The sequence below is a fragment of the Patiria miniata genome, unplaced genomic scaffold, assembly GCF_015706575.1.
Source record: "Patiria miniata isolate m_02_andy unplaced genomic scaffold, ASM1570657v1 HiC_scaffold_5, whole genome shotgun sequence".
In the NCBI taxonomy this organism is placed as follows: domain Eukaryota; kingdom Metazoa; phylum Echinodermata; class Asteroidea; order Valvatida; family Asterinidae; genus Patiria; species Patiria miniata.
Genome location: NW_024037072.1, coordinates 37,466,715 through 37,486,678, shown reverse-complemented (window position 1 = coordinate 37,486,678; position 19,964 = coordinate 37,466,715). Strand labels below are relative to the sequence as shown.

Genomic DNA, 19,964 nt, shown 5'->3' with positions numbered 1-19,964 from the left:
AATTTTACTTATTATAACATTTTCTTAATTTTTTTTCCTTACCAGATGATCATTAATAGAACATGATAGATCAAAGCCCGACCCTCATTCGAGTAAATACTCAAGGTACATCTAAATGGACATTAAATACACACTGCGGGCAATATGTCTGGCTTTGAAATTCTCAAATGCAAGTCTTAAATTTTTGAGCTCAATTTTTTTTAAAGACTGATAACAAGCATGACAGGCATTTTTTTAACATTTGGAAATACTCATGTTAACATGAACATATCTGGCTGTCAATGAACACATATTTGTCGATACAGCGCTGGAGACAGTGGTGGAAGGCGCGTGCTGATCAGACGTCCGTTTGCAACTCTTAATGTGTTGTTCCAAAACGATCAAGGAGGTGTGCAATGACATCAGGGGTAATCCTGCATTCTTTCAGAAGCTTTCGGCCACAGTATGCACCTTCTGCCACCATCTCCAGTGCTGAAAGTGGCAGATTCTGAAAGTGGTTTTTTTGTGCTGTGGCATTTAAATCTCACCCTGTTGCACAAAGCTAAAGAAACTCGCTCCATAAAATTTGTCATGCCTTGTTTACATGATCTGAAATTTTGGTATAATTCCATTGGTAAACAACAGAGTTATTTAGGATCAAAAGTAGGACATTTTTTTTGACACATAAAGTATACATGTAGTATGACAACAGCAAAACTGGATGCTAGGCAAAATTCATCAAATTTCAAAGTCCATCAAAATGTAATCAAACCAGGCAAGCAGGACCGTGGATTTTGATGGAGTTGGTAAGGTTAGGGCTAAACTCAAAATTAAAAGATAAAATACTCTTCCTTTTCCATTGTTCTCCCTTTTTTGGAGTTGGCTGGAGCTCGGGATAGGGGATAGGTGTTGGCGCACTTTCTCAGACAAAAAATTTGCTCCCTGAGAATTGTACATAATATTAACCCAATAGCATGATTCACTAGGAACCATACCCATCCTGGCAAATTCCAATACCATTATGGGAACTGCACACACATATTTCTGACTTTGTTTCTGGAGGTGTGCCAACCCAATGTAAAAGACTGTCAGTTTAGGGGTACTGTACCCATCCAGACAGATTCCAACAAAACATGCTGTTGGGGTTTGATGGGTTGAGTTCTGTTAGGGTTAACTTTACAGCAAGTACAATACACTGCATTTGCTGAGGAGAACCTAGCCTGCTTCACAATGTTTTGATCATGAACTTCTGAACCTTTAAGGCTTCGGGAAAAATTACCCTTTTGAAGACACCACGTCTATGTTTGCCTTGTTTTTTTATATTCCAACAAATGCAGGAAGCTTTTTTTTTTTCCCCCGGCTGAACTGAAATTGTTGTCCTTGAGTCAATACGTGCCACCTATCCAAAGTCCAAAAATTTCCGTGACGAGGACCAATTTTTTTGTTGACCCAAAATTGTCAACCCCTAATCATGTGCGTACTTGAACTGAAAAACAGCTCTCCGTAGTACAAACCCTCGTAGAGAGGTACAACTTACATTATGGGGACATTCTGAAGAAAATAATGTCTCAAGTGCTGCGGGAAAAGGACGGGAGAGAGAGGGGAAAATCCCAACTCTGTAAAAAATGTGGGTGTAGATAATATTGCGGGCAAAGGGCAAGGCAGTGTCTATTTAAAGAGGTTGTGGAATGCTCGAAGACATTGCCATCATTTTTTGGGTATATGTAGCCTAAGGTGTGGTGAAATAAACAACTATTGTGTCTGTCATGAAATGAGTACAAAAGGTACTTTTGAGAGCTGTTTTTCAGGTCCTGTTTCGACCTGAACGTGCAATTTGTGTAAAAGTTGTCGTTGGGGGCAGCAAACAAAACATAGTAAATCGTGACGTAATAAACAGGACTTGTTTATACTACGCTGCATTGAGAGTCCCGTTTATTACGTCACGATTTACTATGTTTTGTTTGCTGCCCCCAACGACGACTTTTACACAAATTGCACGTTCGGGTCGAAACAGGACTTGAAAAACAGCTCTCAAAAGTACCTTTTGTACTCATTTCATGACAGACCTAAATGTCTTCGAGCATTCCACAACCTCTTTAACTGATTACGCACAGAGGGAAAAAGCAAATGTTGCGATTCATAGTCTTGATTCTACTTTGCTTTTAAGGGTGAACACGTCTTCTTTGGTAGATGTTGAAATGCCCGGTTTAAAACTGACAACACAAACTGAACCATTGTTGACAAAACCCAAACTGCCATATATAATTTTCTATTTAAACTCTTTCATTGGTAATAAATACAAATGCTAGTTTGCTAGTTGGTCCCATCCCTTCAGGATTCTTGATATCTTGGTTACACTGTACAAATTCTAGTGATTATGTCAATAATAAAAAAAATGTCAATAATAAAAAAACGTTTGAATGATTATTGGCAGAAGTAAATAATTGGGAAGTTATGCTGTTTTATTTGAATTTAATAAAGTCACTTGTTCAAACATTTCTGTCTTACTTTTTTCACTTGTATAATACACTTTAAATATGGAGGTACACAGTGTTCATCAGTAGTTTAATACAGCTAATTCAGTATGAAATAATCTTTTGTCATCCAATCATTATTTGCTTACAAGCTCTCGCTTCCCCATTTGGCACAGGCCCACACCTCAGCAAATATTTTATGTGTGTTAATTTTTGTTTACCGGCTGGAAAAATTACACAAAACAATTCAAACATCACCAACACAAAGTCAAGGTGGTGTGCGTCAAAGTCCATCAACCAAAATAGAACGGCGGAGGGGAAAATTAAGTTTAACAAACAGACACGGGTCAAAGTCAAACTGCTTCCATCACATGATGGAAGCAAAATAAGTGGCAGGTAAAAGGGCGCCTTCGTTTGTTCAAGTGAATGACATAATGAGAAGAAACTGTAGCTTTTTAACCCTAAAAGGGCCGGGGGGGGGGGGGGGGACTCAAGTTTTTCCACGATAGCGTTGAACATTTTCGCGACCCGAGCTGTTATGACTTTTTAGCCACGAGCCTTGCGCATCTTTTGGTACCCAAAACATAAAAATTGGACCACGGGTTGCCGCATAGCGAAAAATTTTCTAACACTACGTGCCGTGAAAACTGAATTTTCCCAAATACGTGGTGTGCACAGAGCAGAATTGCCATTCGTACATATGAATAATTAATTAGCCATAATTCCAAAACCCTTTGACCTATACATGTAGTCATTGAATTTCTTGGGTATGTTCATGAAGAGTTGCTCTATGCATGTACCGAGTTTCAAAATTTTTCGTCGCTCGATGCCCGAGATCTTGGGCAGAATCCCCCCCCCCCCCCGGCTGAGAGATGGTCAAAATAACCCAGCCCTTTTAGGGTTAAAGGCAACATCAAGGTTATTGATTAAGTGCAAAACTCACATTTGGCATGATGCAGAGGCACAGCAGATAGAGTGGAGTTTAAAGTTGCATACCCCGTGCTCTTAAAATACTTTGACTATTTTTCTCCTAACAAATTTTGATTTGTAAGTTTTGTTTTGACAAAAAAAAATTACTTTATTCCGATTTTGGGCGTCTGCAATGCGCTGAAAAAAAAGGGTTTTCATTTTATGCACAAATGAACCCGCCTTGTGGGAGCCGTATCATTGTCTGGTAGGTAATAACTCAAATTTTTTGAGGAAATAATTCAATATAAACTTAACACCGGTGAATTTATTTGTTCAATGTCTCATTCAAAAGTGAATAACTTTTAGACTGCAAGGATAATAGCACTTGAAAAAACAAATCTACTTTTCGAGAGGGAAACTCGAAAATAGCACGGGGAACTTAACTTTGAAGGAAACTGATCATTTTGGGGATATCAATTGATTATTTGAAATGTTTCAAAGTTTTATTTAGAAAACACAAAAAAAACACCATACGTTAATTTTTGTTTTTGGTGGGTATTGGTGCCACATTGTCACATGTCCTCCAACCTTTGACCTTTTCTGTATTTAATGTTCCAGTTTCTGTGCTTTTTCAAGTTTGCACAGCACTACAGAGTTGTTATCATAAGTGCAGCATGAAACTTTACGCAATGACGTAACTCCACTTGCCCCGTAATTTATTGCATCAGTTGCACAACATTCAACGCTGCGCAACATTTCAGTTATGACACACGATAGTTTCATAGTGCGAAAGTCAGCGACTTGCGCAACAAATAATGGCGTAACTTGCGCAATCATTTTTGATGACATAAGTTGTGGCGTAGCAACTGAAAATGAACTATTTTACCCAGCAAATCGTGATCCTCCCGGAGCCTGTACTTGCACAACTTATCAAGGTTATACAAGACACTCACAGCTTTGTTTGAGGCACAAGATTGCTATTTCACTCGTGACAGAATTGTCAGAGTTGCCACAAGATTCTGAAGAAAGTAGAACAAAACTGTTTTCATATGGCAGGCGGAGGTGATTCGACGGCTGTTTCGTGACCGAACAAAATCATACACAAACAGCTGTCAAAAACGCTGTTATTATCCTCGTCCAAGATATTTAAATTGTTTAAAACATTGCGCAGTTACGGCAAGTTTCGTGGAATCGATCGTAAGTTTATTGCGCAGCTGCGCAACAAATTTGTGGGGTAAGTCCTACGCATGCCGTAACTTGCGCACTGTTTCGTGAAATTGGCTGCAGGATTGTACGGACAGCACAACAATAAAGTGGGTCCTGGACGTTATGTATTTACCATAGTATTCTACATACCTGAGTCTCTATCACTGTACTCTGAGAGGTGCATCTGGGCCAGGCTGCGTCGGTCACTCGTCACGATGTCTAGGAGTCCTGTTCCCCGACTGGTCTCTTCACTGTCCAATCATGCCAATCAGATTAGAAAACGGAGATGTAGTCAAGTACATCACAATTCCATCACAAGTCCAGTCACAAATTCAGTCACAAGTCCAGTCTCAAGAAACAGTGGATGCCTTTGTCAAAGCTCATTTGAACAGCTTGTGTTTTGAAGTTGGACTGGAGGACTTGTGATGGACTTGCAGGGACTTGTGATGGACTCGACTACATCCCTTTTAGAAAACTTCCATCTTGAAGTCGAGGTTTGTGATGACTTGGGATGGATCACAAGTCATCATAAGCCGATCACAAGTCATCACAAGCCCATCACAAGTCATCACAAGCCCATCACAAGCCCATCACAAGTCATCACAAGCCCATCACAAGTCAACACAAGCCCATTACAAGTCATCACAAGCCCATCACAAGTCAACTCTCAGGCTATTTATATGAACTGTGACAAAAGTCTTCGTGTGTTATTTTTCATCCCCTGTTATGTGTGACCGGAGTGGACACTGCTTTGTGTTTCCCTTTGTCCCTACAATAATGTAACACACTCAGGATCGAGGACAGTTTTCAACAAAAGATGAACGCTCAAGGACAACAAAGAATCTGTTGTTCTCCCTTTGTCTGTCTGTCCTTGGGGTTCATGCACATACGTCACAAATTACGCATGACTAATTTTTATTATAAACGTGCACAAACCCATTGCCTCTTCGCGTGAGCATCAGGCGCCGACGGTATTGCATTTCAATGTCCCTCCCAGTGGTGTCCCCCAACTCTCCCTTGGCAAACACTGAGGGGTACTTGTGCCCGGAGTTCATGGCAGGAAGGGCACACCTATTTGAATGTGCACAATCCCAGAGTGTCTTCACGTGAGCACCAGTCATTTTTTCCAATGCGTTGGAATGTCCCTCCCAGTAGCCTCCCCAACCCCCCTTTTTAAACCGTTGAGGGGGTTACATATCGACAATGTTTTCAAGAAGTGACAAAACCTGCAAAATCAATAATTTTAAGATTTTGAGCTTTGCTGTCCAACTTATTGCACTTGACACAAAGAAGAATTTGACCAAGTTTCAAAGCTAAATATTGTTTACTTTTGTAAGTATCGTAAACAAACATTTGACAAAAAGCCTGAAATCCGTGTTTTTCTGTTTTCATGAAGTGACAAAAACTTACCTCGTTAGCAGGGCCAGAGGGATAATGCATTTCTCTACACACGCGTTAGGATGGGAGTGGACTCGCGCACTGCGAACGATGTCGATAAAGAACAGACGCGCGCGCGCTGCAGTGACGTAAGACGCGCAAATATAACAATTTCTAAGAACGATTAATTTTTTTCACGAACTGACGAAGAGTGTGTACAAAGTAATGGGACAAATTCTAGATGCCTCTGCGTTTTGATATTTTCATGAAGTGAAGAATATCTTTATAAAGAATATCTTTATGAATGAATTACTGTTTATTAAGAGAGACTTCTAACAAACAAATTTGAATTAGCAAAGAACAAAGTATACGTTACTTGACAATGCAAACATTTCCCAAATCTATAACTACAAACGAGTCGAAAATGTGTTTTGAAAAAAGGATCAACTCCAAATGCGATTATCTCGGAATAACCTTTTTGCAGGATATTGAGGTTTTTGTCACTTTGTGAAAACACCGTTGATATGCACAGAATCAGTAAGCTTCTTACCTCTGCATAGCATCATAGGTCTCCTTCCACGTAGACAGCATCTGTTTGCATGTCATCAATGCTTCCTCTGGACCCGACTGTATCTCCTCTAGCTTGACTTTAGTGAACATCAGACTGTGGGGATGAATACACGGTTTGGGCAAGGTAAATCGAGGTTGCCAGCACTTTATGTAAACAAAATATCATGAGTTTTACTCAGATTTTCCTAAGAAATTCCCAAAATTCCATGAGAAATATTGGGAAGTCAAGAGGTGGTTGCAGCAAAGCAACTAAGATACTGATAACATTCACACGGCATAAACACTAAAAAGCCACTATAGCCAGTCAGTAATGAACACAACTTGGACACATGGCACAATACACGTACATACGCCAAACCGGCAAAACCTTTCCCTTCTGGGTCACTGATGTGTAACTTGATGAAATTTTGCTGAACATGTATAAGGTACAATTTTAGGCAGATAGTTCCATCGGCATTGCCTCAGGAACTTCCATTACCTCAGGAGCTAGTATACAAATAAAACATGGTTTGAGGGTGGATAGTCGATATTAGCTCCCCGAGGTATTGGAAGTTGACGGACTATTTGCCTTGCGAACTAGTCTGTCAACTTCCAATACTGAGGAGAGCTAATATCGACTATCCACCCGAACTAAATCATATTTTATTTGTGTTACTATACCTCAAACACATTCACAAACAGTTCATGAAGTTACAAAGTAGCTGCTGCATGCTGCTAGGGCGATGTTCGTGCGTGCGCACTACCCCCGGTGCTAGTTCCACGATTGCTACGTAAAGCGCATGTGATACTTTGCTAACCAGTGCGATAGTCTTCTACGCATCGCGTGCACCTTGGTAAACAGCAAAACTAGTGGCTGACACGTGATGGTGAATGAACCAGTGAGAACTTGGCTCTCGATCATGAATATGTATGAGGTATAGTAATATCGACTATCCACCATGTCATCTCTGTATACCAGTGAACTCATAAAATCTCTCAGTGCATAGCCAATGGAGACTGTTCATGAATATGTGGATAGCATTCCAGCTTTTTCTCTGATCTCTGATCTATCTGCTTACCTGATACTATCTGGGTACTGGTTGCAGGCTACTTCTATCAAACCCAGGGCCTCCCCGTACTGCTTCTGGGCCGATAGCAACAAGGCCAGGAGGTGTAGAGAGGGGATGTGTTCGCCGTTCAGTCTCAGAGACTCGCGGACCTTCAAGAGAGCCTCTGGAATCTGAATTGTTAAAAGAATCAAACAGAATTTGGTATTTTCTTTTACGAAAATGCTGTTTTAGAAGTATCTTTACAGTGTCGTAGTGGAGTTATTTGCTGTTGTTCTTAACGAAGTTTTGATTGTTGACGACCTTTTTGTTGGTATTGTCAATGAGACTGCAAACGGATAAATTTGGCTCACATTCAGTTATGGAATCATCACTTTACAAATTTCAAGTTATTTGCAGCCCAACAATAATTCAGTCCCCTAGGGTAGAGACTGGTTCCTAACCCCCTATCAGTATCGATGATGTTTAGGGACAGGAACAGGGTGGACCTGTTTGTGGGCAAAGGCAACCCCAGAAGAAATCCCTTTTTTTCAGAGGGTTGCAGACGTTAAATTGAAACACTGCAATTTCCAAGGTCTGCATCGTGACTTTGGGCGTGATCCCTGGCTGCATGGCATATACAGGTTTATGGCTTCTGACTAACGCCCCTTGAACAAAGACATTGACAAATTTGGGAACCGCCAACATACATGAAATAGGGCTAGATAGCTCAGCTGGTAGAGCACTGGAAAGGTAATCCGGAGGTTAGAGGTTGAAACCCCACTCTAGTCAATTTCTTTGTTCAACTTTAAAACAAATTTAAACACTCAAGTTGTAAATTCATCAGGAGAAAAATAAAGATTGAATCCCTTGAAAAACATGGACAGCACAACTTCAATGTTTCGTTAGTTATGCTGTTACCTGTCTGGATATTGCCAGCAGCAACGCGATGTGATACAGGACCAGGAAGTCACCACTGTCCAGGGAGTGGGATTTCTCCAGGGCCTTCAGGGCCTTCTTCTGCAGTTCCTGCCTCTCTGTGTGGATGGAGGCTAGTATGAAGAATATAAAAGTCATGAAATGTAGACATGGAAGCTCATGGAACTTAATCCAGAAGCTTGAACCTTAAAGGTCTTGTACACCTTCATAACGTGAGGCCTGGCCTACGGTCCTCGGCTCTCACACTCCTTGTACCCACATCCCGCCTCGCCAGCTATGGAGGCAGAGCCTTCTCTCATATTGCACCCCGTCTATGGAATTCACTACCACTTGACCTCAGAACACAGAATAATCAGTCATCCTTCAAACGACAGCTCAAGATTCATCTCTTCAACCGGGCATTTTGACTCCTGGACTGACTTTCACTTTGCAACGACCAGCGCTCCTGAATGGCATTTGATGTCAGATACTGTGCACTATATGAGTGCTGTTTATTGTTTATTATTATTATTTATTTCTGCTGCTGTGCTCTGGCTCGCTGCTGTGCGTCATTGGATTTATGGTTAAAATGATGCCAAGGGTGATACCATAACACCTTCATTGAGACCGCTCAATTATTTAAATGCAAATTATAATTTATCCTAACTACCTTAGCAATTTTTAGGGGAGCCTTACTGATTCCCCCAAATCCTTCAATGTGCTTGAAACCCAGAGCAAATTGTACTTATTTCAGGCTTTGAAGCAGACCCAAGTGAAAAAAGTAGCAGAACAATAGGATAAAAAAAAACAGGACAAAACTTGTACTTTGGAGGACAAAATCAGTATAAAAGTAGGACTTTTGCAGGCTTTCAGGAATAGTTTTTGTTGATACTCACCCATGTCCACAGCATCATAAGCCTCATTTGGCATGTTCTGTACTCACAACAATTATGCTCCATCCTCAACTAAGCTCTTGGAAGTACAGTTGCAGTACTCCTGCGCCCAAGCCCTTCATTGTGTGATTTACATATGACAGTGTGTAACACTGTTATGAAACATTTAATGAGATTTCATTTTTCGGAGTTGTGGCACAAAAAAGTAGGAAAAAGTAGAAATTTCACTGAAAAAAGTAGGAATTTCAAGAAAAAAGTAGGTAAAGTAGGAGCAAAAAAATCAGAAAAGGTAGGAAGAGTAGAATACTCAAAAGCCTGTTATACTTTCATGACCCACGTAAATTAACGGGGTTCTTCTTTACTCAATCCTGCAAAGTGATCCAAAACCTCCTGGTTGAATGGAGTATTGGGGTTATGATTTAGGTGGGTTGGACCTACTTTCGTTAGCCTTGAGCGTGTAGCCAACACCCAGCCAGCGATAGCTCTTGGCAGCAAATGGGCCTCTATCTCCCAGCGCCACAGCCTTTTCAGCAAACTCTATGCCTTCGTTGATCTGAAGCCAAAAACAGAGAAGAAAGAAATTTATGAAATGATACTAATGACAGTATAATCACAAGAGGCAAGTATTTTCAAAAATTTTCAAAATGACACATAAACTCACAATTGTCATGTTCCCACAATTCCTCACATTCATTCACCAACTGAAGTAAGACACCTGCATTCCCTGCTTATTTTTGATCTGACATATGACTGACTCGTTCAGGACTTGATTGTGACACTCAAAAATAAAAAACATCAGATAATGGGTCAATGGATATTAACTATATCCATATACCCATAAATCTGACTGGTTTTCCATATACTGCATGCGTAATAGCGATCGTTCGGTATAGCGATTTTAAGCTGCCGGTACTCCGATACTCACTTTTCAATAAATAGCGCCCTTTAGAACTTCACACTGTACGCCCTGGTAGTTACTGAAAGACGACTTTGAACACATGCCGACTTTTGAATAATGAAATTACACAGTTTATGAGCTTACTACCTACAGCTTTGCTACCGTACCTACAACTTTGGGTGGCTTTGCCCTTCTATTCCTTGGGGATTTAATAGCCACTTGTCGCTATTATGTTGACATTTTTCAACAACAGTGTTCGATACGTTTTGTACACAAAAATCAGGAGCCAAGCACGATGTCCGAAATAGTCGAATGTTCAGTATAGCCAAATTTTTGGTGTAACCGAATGTTTGGTATAGGCGAATGTTCGGTATAGCGGTGTTCGGTATACCTGTAGCAACGTTCCAGTGTATGTGCTGAAGATCTCAGAAAACTTTTCCTTACCATGTTGAGTTTCTCCAAACATATCTTGGCGGCCTGTAGCAACACTAGCTCATTCTTTGGTTGCATCGTGGCACACTCTCGCAGCACCAACAAGGCCCTTGTGTACTACATAAATTAAAAACACAATGCCAACCAAATATTTAGCACAAGGGATGAGATTTGAATTATTTCATTCAAAATGAAATCTATTTGATCTGATTTTTGCCATGGATGGGATTACTTGTGACCCCGGAAAGATGTCACAAATCCTGGATGTTGATTGGTCAACTGTAGGGAGATGTTAACCAATCACACAAAGTGAACCACCTACATGTTGGTTTATGACTGTTGTATCAGCTACGTTCACAAGTACCCCCTCACCGGCAAAGAAAGTATAGTTGGGGGTGACCGACCGATGCCATCTTGCCTGACTGCAATTTTGCCGCGACGCGCGGCCATAACACTGCGTGTACATAGTACAAATCCCCTGGTGTAAGTGCGTCAAACACAAGGAACAGTGCGCGTCAAAGCAATCCCCATAACAATATTCTTTTAGTGGAGAACACTTTGGAAAAGTATTGTGAAAGACTACAGACTTGATGACAAATAATAACTATATCGAAGGAAATCCGAGTACCATTATTACATTACCACCTGTATTTGTCTCATGCCGAAACCACAGGTTTGTGCAGATAACAATTGAAAATTGGTCATCTGCGCATGTATTGTCCTACGATGGACCTTGCAAGATCGCAGTGCCATCCACAGTTCTTGCATGGAGCCACAAGTCAATCTCCCATTAATTTGTCTATCAGTCTTACCCTGCCAGCACTGATGAGCGCCAGTGCAAACTGGTACCACATGTGGAACTCCTGGTAGGAAAACTTCATGGTCCCATCCAAAAGCTGAAAATAAATACAGAATAATCTGCCGTCTTGAAAATGATAATGAACTGGCATCAGCACTCGGATACTCCAAGTGATGGCATGGATGTAACAATGTCCACATGAATGTGGATAAAAAATAAATAAATACATAAATAAATAAATGTCTGAGCCATTTGATTACAAAAATCTGGTTTACCGGTATACCATTATGATATCAAGAGTATTAGGCTACGTTCGTTTATCTCACCCGGGTCCACACGGGTCAGCCCCGTGCCGTTCGATTAGCTCTGACGTCATTCTTGGGGCTCACCCGGGTCAGCCACCACAGACCCTGCTTGTGGAGCGGGGTCAGTGGTGGAAATATGTCACACGCATGCGTTGTTCATTCGAAGAAACAGACAAATATGGCGGCCAGACAGCGGAAATCTCAAGTGGACTTAAAAGTTGACTTTATTGGAAGTCTAAAGGTAATCATTTATTGAGTTCATTGCAACTTTTGAGGCTATAATTTCAGCCCAACCTATTTGAGTTTTGAAATTGACTAAAAAGCAGTAAATCTCAAACTAAGACCCAGTCCGAAACGGGCGTTTTGTCAGTGGCTACGGCCACGGCTAAGGGCATCACGTGAGGATCGTGATGGCCCGCGGTTGAGCGTTCGACTAGCCTGGCTGTCGTGGCTGACCCATCTGCTTTTACCCGTGTCGACCCAAGTGAGCTAAACGAATGCACCCAATGTTAATCACGTTGATAGAGATTTCATCATGTCAAATAAAAACTCAGAAAGATACTTATTTTGTTTGAAAACTAGGATCACAGATGTGCCGATTTTAACGTCTTTAAGTCCACCACCGACAGACTTAGATTGTACTCTATTCCCACTTTCCTTTTAACGTCTAATTAAATTAACTTTAAGTTTGATGTTCCTTGATTTGTAAGAATTTTTGTATTTTCACTACTTTGTTTGATTTACTTGGGGCAAATGCAAAGATGGCAGCCCCAAGAACCATTTTATGCGGGAACATTAAGTTTCGATTTATAGTAATATTATTTCAACCTTTTTGCAAATGAGGCCTCAATGACATTTTCAACTTGTTAAATTACTATTTTACATTTTCTGTTTGATTTTAAGTCTGAACATTGTTTCATTTTATTTCTGATTTACATGTATTAACCTTGTTATGTGAAGACAAGTAGAATAATTAATCATCTTGCAGCAATTGAAGACATGTATTTTGTCTTCGTCTTGTAGGAATTGAATTAATCTTAAAACTTCATGTGTTTTACTGAATTTATCTTGAAATCTGCAATCTTGAAATTTTCTTCATATTACATCTTCAAATCAGCTTGAATTCTGTAGAGATTTTCTGAGTTTCCGCTTTCTCTAAAATATTGAGGCTTCTTTAGTTCAGGAGGTTTCAAGATTTCAAGAGAACTCAGGAAGACTGTTCTGGTCTCAGGAAAATACAAGATGATTCAGGCAAATTTCAGGATATAAAATTTACAAGATTTCAAGATTTGGCAGGTTGGAAAATGTCAAAATATTAGAAAACATACTCGAAAATTTCAAGGTTTCAAGAGGACTCAGGAAAACACAGGAAGTTTCAAGATTTCAAGAGGACTCAGGTAAATTTCAGGATATAAAATTTACAAGATTTCAAGAAATGTATTTTGTCTTCGTCTTGCAGGAACTGAATTAATCGCTAACGGAAGCCAATTTGCCATTTCCTTAATATTGCCTGTTTAAACGACTCATCACATTAGCATATTTTATATCAAATATTTTTATATGAGGCGAATCACTGAGTGTTTTTTCCTCATTGTTACACCATGAGAAATGAAGTAAATATCAATGTACATGTATGTAAATGCTAATGTTAATGTTTGGGTACTGTTGCATGACCTGGTGTATTCCCTTACGGAAAAGTAAGCTTGTCGCAAGCTGTATTAAGCAGTTAACTGGATTGCGAAGCTTGCCGCAAGCTTGCCTGAGGTTGCGCGTTTGCACGCAATCTAGCTGCAAGCAACTTACAACCTTGCTAGCTTGCAGCACATGTACTTGCAAGCTTGCACATGTACTTACAAGCTTGCGGAAAATTGTGCATGTATTTGCAAGCTTGCACATGCTTGTTGCTATAACTGTGCGTTACTTGTACTTCGATGAACTTCACAAAGAGTTTTCTTACATCAGCAAGCATACTGTACTGGACTCTCCTAGACAGCGTGATGGCAAGCAAGTCATAGACGGCCGTAGCGTGAAGGAAAGTGTGCTCTCTACTCTGAGTGTGCTCCTTGGAGCGACTTAGAACAACATCACGGTTGACCTACATGGGAAGATAAGAAACAAGAATGTTCAGAGCAAGGCCAATTTTGTTACCGTGGTAGACGTTGGCCTTAATTCACAAAACGAATAATGTGGTTGGAAAGACTGTGGAAAACACTTTCATTTTGTGCTAGACCTCCAACGATTCCTACCAAATGCTATGCACATTCATAATTGAAAGAATATTGAGAAAAAAAACCCAGGAGTGCAGGCGAGTGGCCTTTAAAGGTAGAATACATCATTTGTGCATTATGTTTGTTTAAAGCAACAAAAGTGCTCAAAATCTAAAGAAGGGTGCTGAACAACTAACCTGATGAAGTTTCAGCTCAGTGAAGGCTGTATATTCAGAGAAAAGCAATATTCTAGGATCTCGATTTCAAATCAAAAGTTGCTGGGTCATGTTTTGAATTGCGACCGAATTCAGTGTCAGGGACACGTTCTCATTCAGCCAATTGCAGCTACACGATGTCGTGCACTGAACTGACCACTTATAGCAACCGTGCGCACGTGTGTACGACTGTACGTCTTGTCAATGCTTGCATGGCTTCGCTGAATTAAAAAACGAACTACTAGCGGAAATTTCCAAGAATGCGTCTTTAGACGCATCGTTAGAAATTGCCTTCTTTTATTGTTTTCTTCAAACAGCTTGCCAGAAAAAATAATTTCACAGGGAGTTTAGTCCCATTACTATCTTTCAACCAAGTATGCTTTATAACAGTATTTTCATCAGGCACTTTGTGGATAGGTGCAAATGACTGACTGTAGCTTTAAAGACTCTAGTAAACAAATTCGGTGACTATCAATAGGGTTCCCACAGAAATCTAAATATGAAATTCCATGACTTTTCCAGAACATTTAGGGCTTTCCATGACCAATGGTATGGGTTGTGCAGGATTCCATGACTTTCCCATGCCTTTTTCCTTAGAATATCAACTTTCCATGACTCCTTGTAAAGTAACAAAATTCCATGACTTTTCTACGACTATCCATGATAGCATTCAATTCCAGGATTTTCCAGGATTTTTCTACCATTTTCCAGGATTTCTCTATGAATGTGAAAACCTTGTAGCATGCATAACATTTGGTAAATTCATCCCGCTGCGAATTATAAACAAGGTGGTTATTTTTTATCCCTAAACTGACTTACCTGAAGCTCACTAATCAGCAAAAGCAACAGCGCTTCTTCTTCAACATTCTTGGGCACGAACAGGCTGAAAATAACACAACAAAAAATCGTTTTCAGTTTCACAGTCCACGGAAAACCAATTTTTCATTTCTATGGTCGTTTACACCTAACTGGAACTGTTTGTAGTGATATCAATTTTGATTGGTTTATTATCTGGTGCTTGTAAATGAGTTGTGTGCAAAAGAAAATTCATGGCTTGAAACATCTTGCACGGGGAAAAGAAAACACTTTGCCTTGTGACATACAGTCAATGAGATGTTCTTGAACTTGCAACTCTTAAAATATAATTCTTCATTAAAGTTTTCTTTTCCCTCATCAAATTCCCTTGTTCCTTTTTCTATTCCATGCAAATTCCTTTTCTTCAAATAAAATTATGTCCCTTTCTATTAGTGATTTCAATAGTTCAATTTGTATTTATGTAACTTTTTTTGGTAGTTCTGTATTAGCAATTTTGCCACTGGCAGCAACTAGTACTTTTTTAAACCATTTGTTAAAAAAAAAATTTCAACAGTTCATTTTGGTCTACATTCGTGTAAAGCAATGCATGATCTTTTCACCCTTTGTGCAAGTTGTGTCAATAACCATAGACCCATGTTAATTTGTGAACAAGTAAAGTGTGCGTGCCTCTCCACATAATATACACATTAATGTATCAGTGTGAGGCAAATAACGCTATACAGAAGTATGTGCATGTAGTACTACATTTAGTATTTGGGTAGTCTGTTGAATATCTGAAACATTGGGAATGACTTCACATTGCACGTTTCATGCCATACCTCTGTGCGGTAGATTCTAACCGTGCTACAAGCAGATATCTCATACTGACTGTGCACATTCTACGCCGAAGCAGCTTAATTTTCAAGGTTAGTGTTAGTATATCAGTGCATGTACCGTACCACAATGCAACAAGCTACTGGTACAGAGAGCATAAATACGTGTTACATTCAGCAGGCCACGCACAACAAGCCTGGGTCTCTCAATCTAGCCTAGGGGAGATGCTAAGCGGGGAATTAGGCTTAGCGAATACACTATGCCAAGTCAGCTCACTTACAGAGTGCTTTTGGAGAGGAATTTGGTTTTTTTTCGGTGACGAGCAACTTAGTAATGGTGCAAATTACACGTACTTTTAGTAATGGGTGATATGGATTAGATTTTACAGAATAATTTACATTTCGTCAAGAATTTATCAAGTATTTCAGTTTGAATCAGTAACTTGTCTGTTCACGATCAAATGCATATATGCAAATGTAATTGAGTCACGGAATACAGTGACATTCACTCATGCTCTCACTAAAAACTTTGATTTTGAGAAAATCTTGAGGAACATTTTGATTGAAAATATGAAATTGTAGGCCTATATGGGTATGTTGGCAATAAGACCTTGGTGGACGTACCCAGAAGCAGTGCTGGACAGACAGGCTAGGGTGTAGGAAACTAGACAAAGATTACGGACAGGATTATTGAAGAAACACACCCGTCACCATAAAACAGTGCAATAGAAGAGGAAGGGTAACAGGACTAGAAACCACACTGCAGGTCTCAAACAGGCTGCACACATGGCGGCCATCTTGTCTAGTTCCCAGCTACAAGGAGTGTCATGTGTATCAACACACCAATGGCATCAGGCTTCTTTTCCATCCGAGCCTAAGGATGCAGCTTTGTATTAAAATTCCCATAGACACCATGCTAAATGTCCATACTTCAAAATTCTTTTAAAAATACTTAAACTCTCCCAGGTATTTAAGCTGTACAGAAAAATGATGATCAACACGTCATCTTTAATTTTCTTTTCATTTTGTGGTTGGTTGACCATTGGCTTTTTGAGAAATTCTCACCCAAAGAAGCAATCTCTATTTTTTTCCAAAGCGGAAAAGTAGCCATCTTGAAAAAACGATCCCTCCACAACATTGCAAAATAGCGCCGCTTTCGAGCCAATTGCATCCAAAATGCTCAGAATTGGAAGCCCCGAGTCCGGGCCAGAGGTTCATTGCCATGTATTGCTTCAATACCCCAATGTTATGGCTCTCAAAACTCTCTAATATAGAATATTTTGAGGATATAACTTTTATTCATGAGCTCGGCGGATGGGTTTAGGCCTATTTACCGGTGTGTACCCCTAAGGCCGTGTCTGAATTACTTGGCTACGGCTTGAAATTACACACGGGTCTATGGTAGCGGCTGCAGCCACTTCCCATAGACTCGTGTGTAATTTCAAGCCATAGCCATAGCCATAGGCTGCATCTGATTCCTTGGCTACAGTAACACAAAAGGCAAGCGGATTCAGCTGGTTCCAAAAGCCGTAGCCACGTAATTCGGACCTGGTATTACTTTGACACTCGCACTCTCATGCATGGGTATGGGATATCCAAAATGGCCGCTGTGCATTCAGAGTGTATTTACCAAGTTTGTTTCTAATTCCCAAAGTTCTTTGAGTTGTTCTTTGAGAAATTTGAAAATTGAAACAAACATCTTCATTAATTAACCTTTACTCCTTCGGCACGTTTTTGCAAACACCTTCCTAAATCCACCAACATCCACCATTTGTAAAAGAAACTTTAATGGCACATTCTTATAGAACAGCCACGACGGTCTCAAGTAAAGTAATGTTACATGAAGACTGCCTCTTCCTACGCCAAATTTTCCACCATCCTGGTGGATTTTGAAGGATTTAGAAGGGTTAGGGTTAAAAACTGATGCAAACACAGCAGACAGGCACAGATGTAGATTCAAGACTGACAGATCATTAATTGTACCATCACCAGGAATGAGATACCAGGGGGGAACTTACAGTTCATCTGGGCAGTGACTGGGACGGCTGTATATGAACATGGAGAGATTGGGTTATATAGTCTACAAGTCTACATGTACAGGCTATGCTTGGGCGACTCAAATGTGTAGAAAAACTGCAAACAAACAAATCCTAAGTGGAATTGTGACTCTCACTTCTAGTAAGTTTCCAAAGAGTTGATACCAGGCTGGGCTTGGCAAGTAGGTTTGATTCCCGCCCAGACCACATGTAGATTGGGTTTTCAGTCCCTGCCTGATTCCGTGGGTTTTCCCCAGAATACTATTCTGGGGTTTTCCTCCCACCTCTGAAACTGTAATTTCGTCTCACTGTCTCCTCTCTACAGTTTTCTACAGGCTTTCGAGCTACAGTGCCTTGAACACTTTTGAGGAATTCTTGCGTACGTTACCAAACAGAAAAAAAGAGAAATTCTGAAGATGGGTAAACTCCAATATGAGTTTGGGCAATTCTTGGAAGAAATGGACTCTACAAAGCTTAGAAATAGCATCTGACCCATATCCAAGAGTAAGCTGATGTTTTCACTGGTGAAAAAAAATCGTAATGATTTTCAGGTGATGAATAATCATGTTTCAGATTGCAATAACAATTTGCGAAATGAAAAAATATGCATGTATGTGACTCACTAGTACAGCTCACTTAAATGAGATTAATTTGGTTTTCTCCTTTTTCCCAAAAACTTGGAATCAATTCTATTGAGATAATTTGTTTATTTTATTTTAATCTTTCTGGTAATGAAACCAAGGATTACTCAAAAGTGCCCTAAGCACTGTAGCTCGAAGGCCTGAAGAAACCTGTAGAGAGAAGACAATGAGTAGAAGTTACAGTTTTAGAGGTGGGAGGAAAAACCCAGGGGAATAGTCTTAGGAAAACCCACGGAATCAGGTAGGGACTGAAAACCCAATCCACATATTGGCCTGGGCGGGATTCGAACCCGGGTTACAGCAGTGGAAGGCAAGGAAAGTACCGCTACGCCAACCTGACTCCATGATGGATCAGAACTGAATTTAAAATATTCGAGTTGCCCAAGCCTAAATTACAAGGGGTCTACATTTGATGACATGTATACAAAGGGGCTAAATGGGAACTAACTGCCCTCTACTGGGAAAGAAGGGTAATTGAACTGTTATATATGTGAGGATATTTTACCCACACAAGTTTGCTCATATTCGTTTTAGACTTTTTCTAATATAAGCTTCCCATCAAACCTTTTCCATGAGTATTTTGTTGTTGCTGGAACATTTGATATGAGAGAAACGGTAGTTGACCCTTAACGATGGCATTGCCAAAAAACATAAAGAAAAAAAGTTGGCAGAATGCACAAAATAAAACAACTTTATGTTCCAACAGTCATTATATTGCCATTTCCAGAGTGATTCAGAACTTTTTACATGTTGCTTCAAAAGGAATGTCAAAAATGTTAGTCATCCGTGGCTGCTATGAGCATGTTCTGGGGCACAAAAAATAGCTTAGCATGAAAAGTCTGCCTTGGCAAAAACAGGATTACCAACCAAATGTCCATGTGATGTATATTGCTTGTGGTTGGTATTCAGCTGTTGTTATGAAAGCTTAGCATGAAAATCAAATGGAGTTTTTGCTGGTAACCTGCTTTTATAAGCCAGACTTTTTGTGCTAAGCAAATTTTTGTGCTTAGCAGCTCCATGAAATTGGCCCCTGGCCACTTATGGTCACTAAAGATTTATCAGCACAGTGTGAAATTACTCAGAAAAACTGATAAGCCACGACCAAGCACAATCAATGTTTAGATTCGAATGCATTTACAGAATGCATTTACGTCCATTCCAAAAGTTGTTGGAGTAAACATGGTACATAGTCAGTTCAGGGGACAATTTCATGGCACTGCTAAGCACAAAAATTTGCTTAGCACAAAAAAGTCTGGCTTATAAAACCAGGTTACCGGCCAAAACACCACGTGATGTATATTGCTTGTGATTAGTATTCAGCTGTTGTTTGCTTAGCATGAAAATCACATGGAGTTTTGGCTGATAACCTGCTTTTATAAAGCCAGACTTTTTTTGTGCTAAGCAAATTTTTGTGCTGAGCAGCACCGTGAAATTGGGCCCAGATCACGTCTG

General features: G+C 40.0%; 1 protein-coding gene across 2 annotated transcripts in view; it reads right to left on the bottom strand.

The window, feature by feature from the left end:
• The window catches only part of LOC119740837 (tetratricopeptide repeat protein 7B-like), a 38,382-nt gene that overhangs the window by 9,226 nt on the left and 9,192 nt on the right, over positions 1-19,964 (bottom strand). The window contains exons 8-17 of one of the 2 annotated variants that reach the window (XM_038216287.1): positions 17,854-17,880; positions 15,027-15,090; positions 13,743-13,880; positions 11,494-11,577; positions 10,694-10,798; positions 9,790-9,904; positions 8,462-8,592; positions 7,574-7,734; positions 6,496-6,609; positions 4,719-4,819 (exon numbers count right to left, since the gene is read on the bottom strand). In XM_038216287.1, the coding sequence (XP_038072215.1) occupies positions 4,719-4,819; positions 6,496-6,609; positions 7,574-7,734; positions 8,462-8,592; positions 9,790-9,904; positions 10,694-10,798; positions 11,494-11,577; positions 13,743-13,880; positions 15,027-15,090; positions 17,854-17,880 (1,040 nt within the window). The remainder of the gene's footprint in view (positions 1-4,718; positions 4,820-6,495; positions 6,610-7,573; positions 7,735-8,461; positions 8,593-9,789; positions 9,905-10,693; positions 10,799-11,493; positions 11,578-13,742; positions 13,881-15,026; positions 15,091-17,853; positions 17,881-19,964) is intronic. The other variant, XM_038216288.1, reaches the window with a different exon arrangement.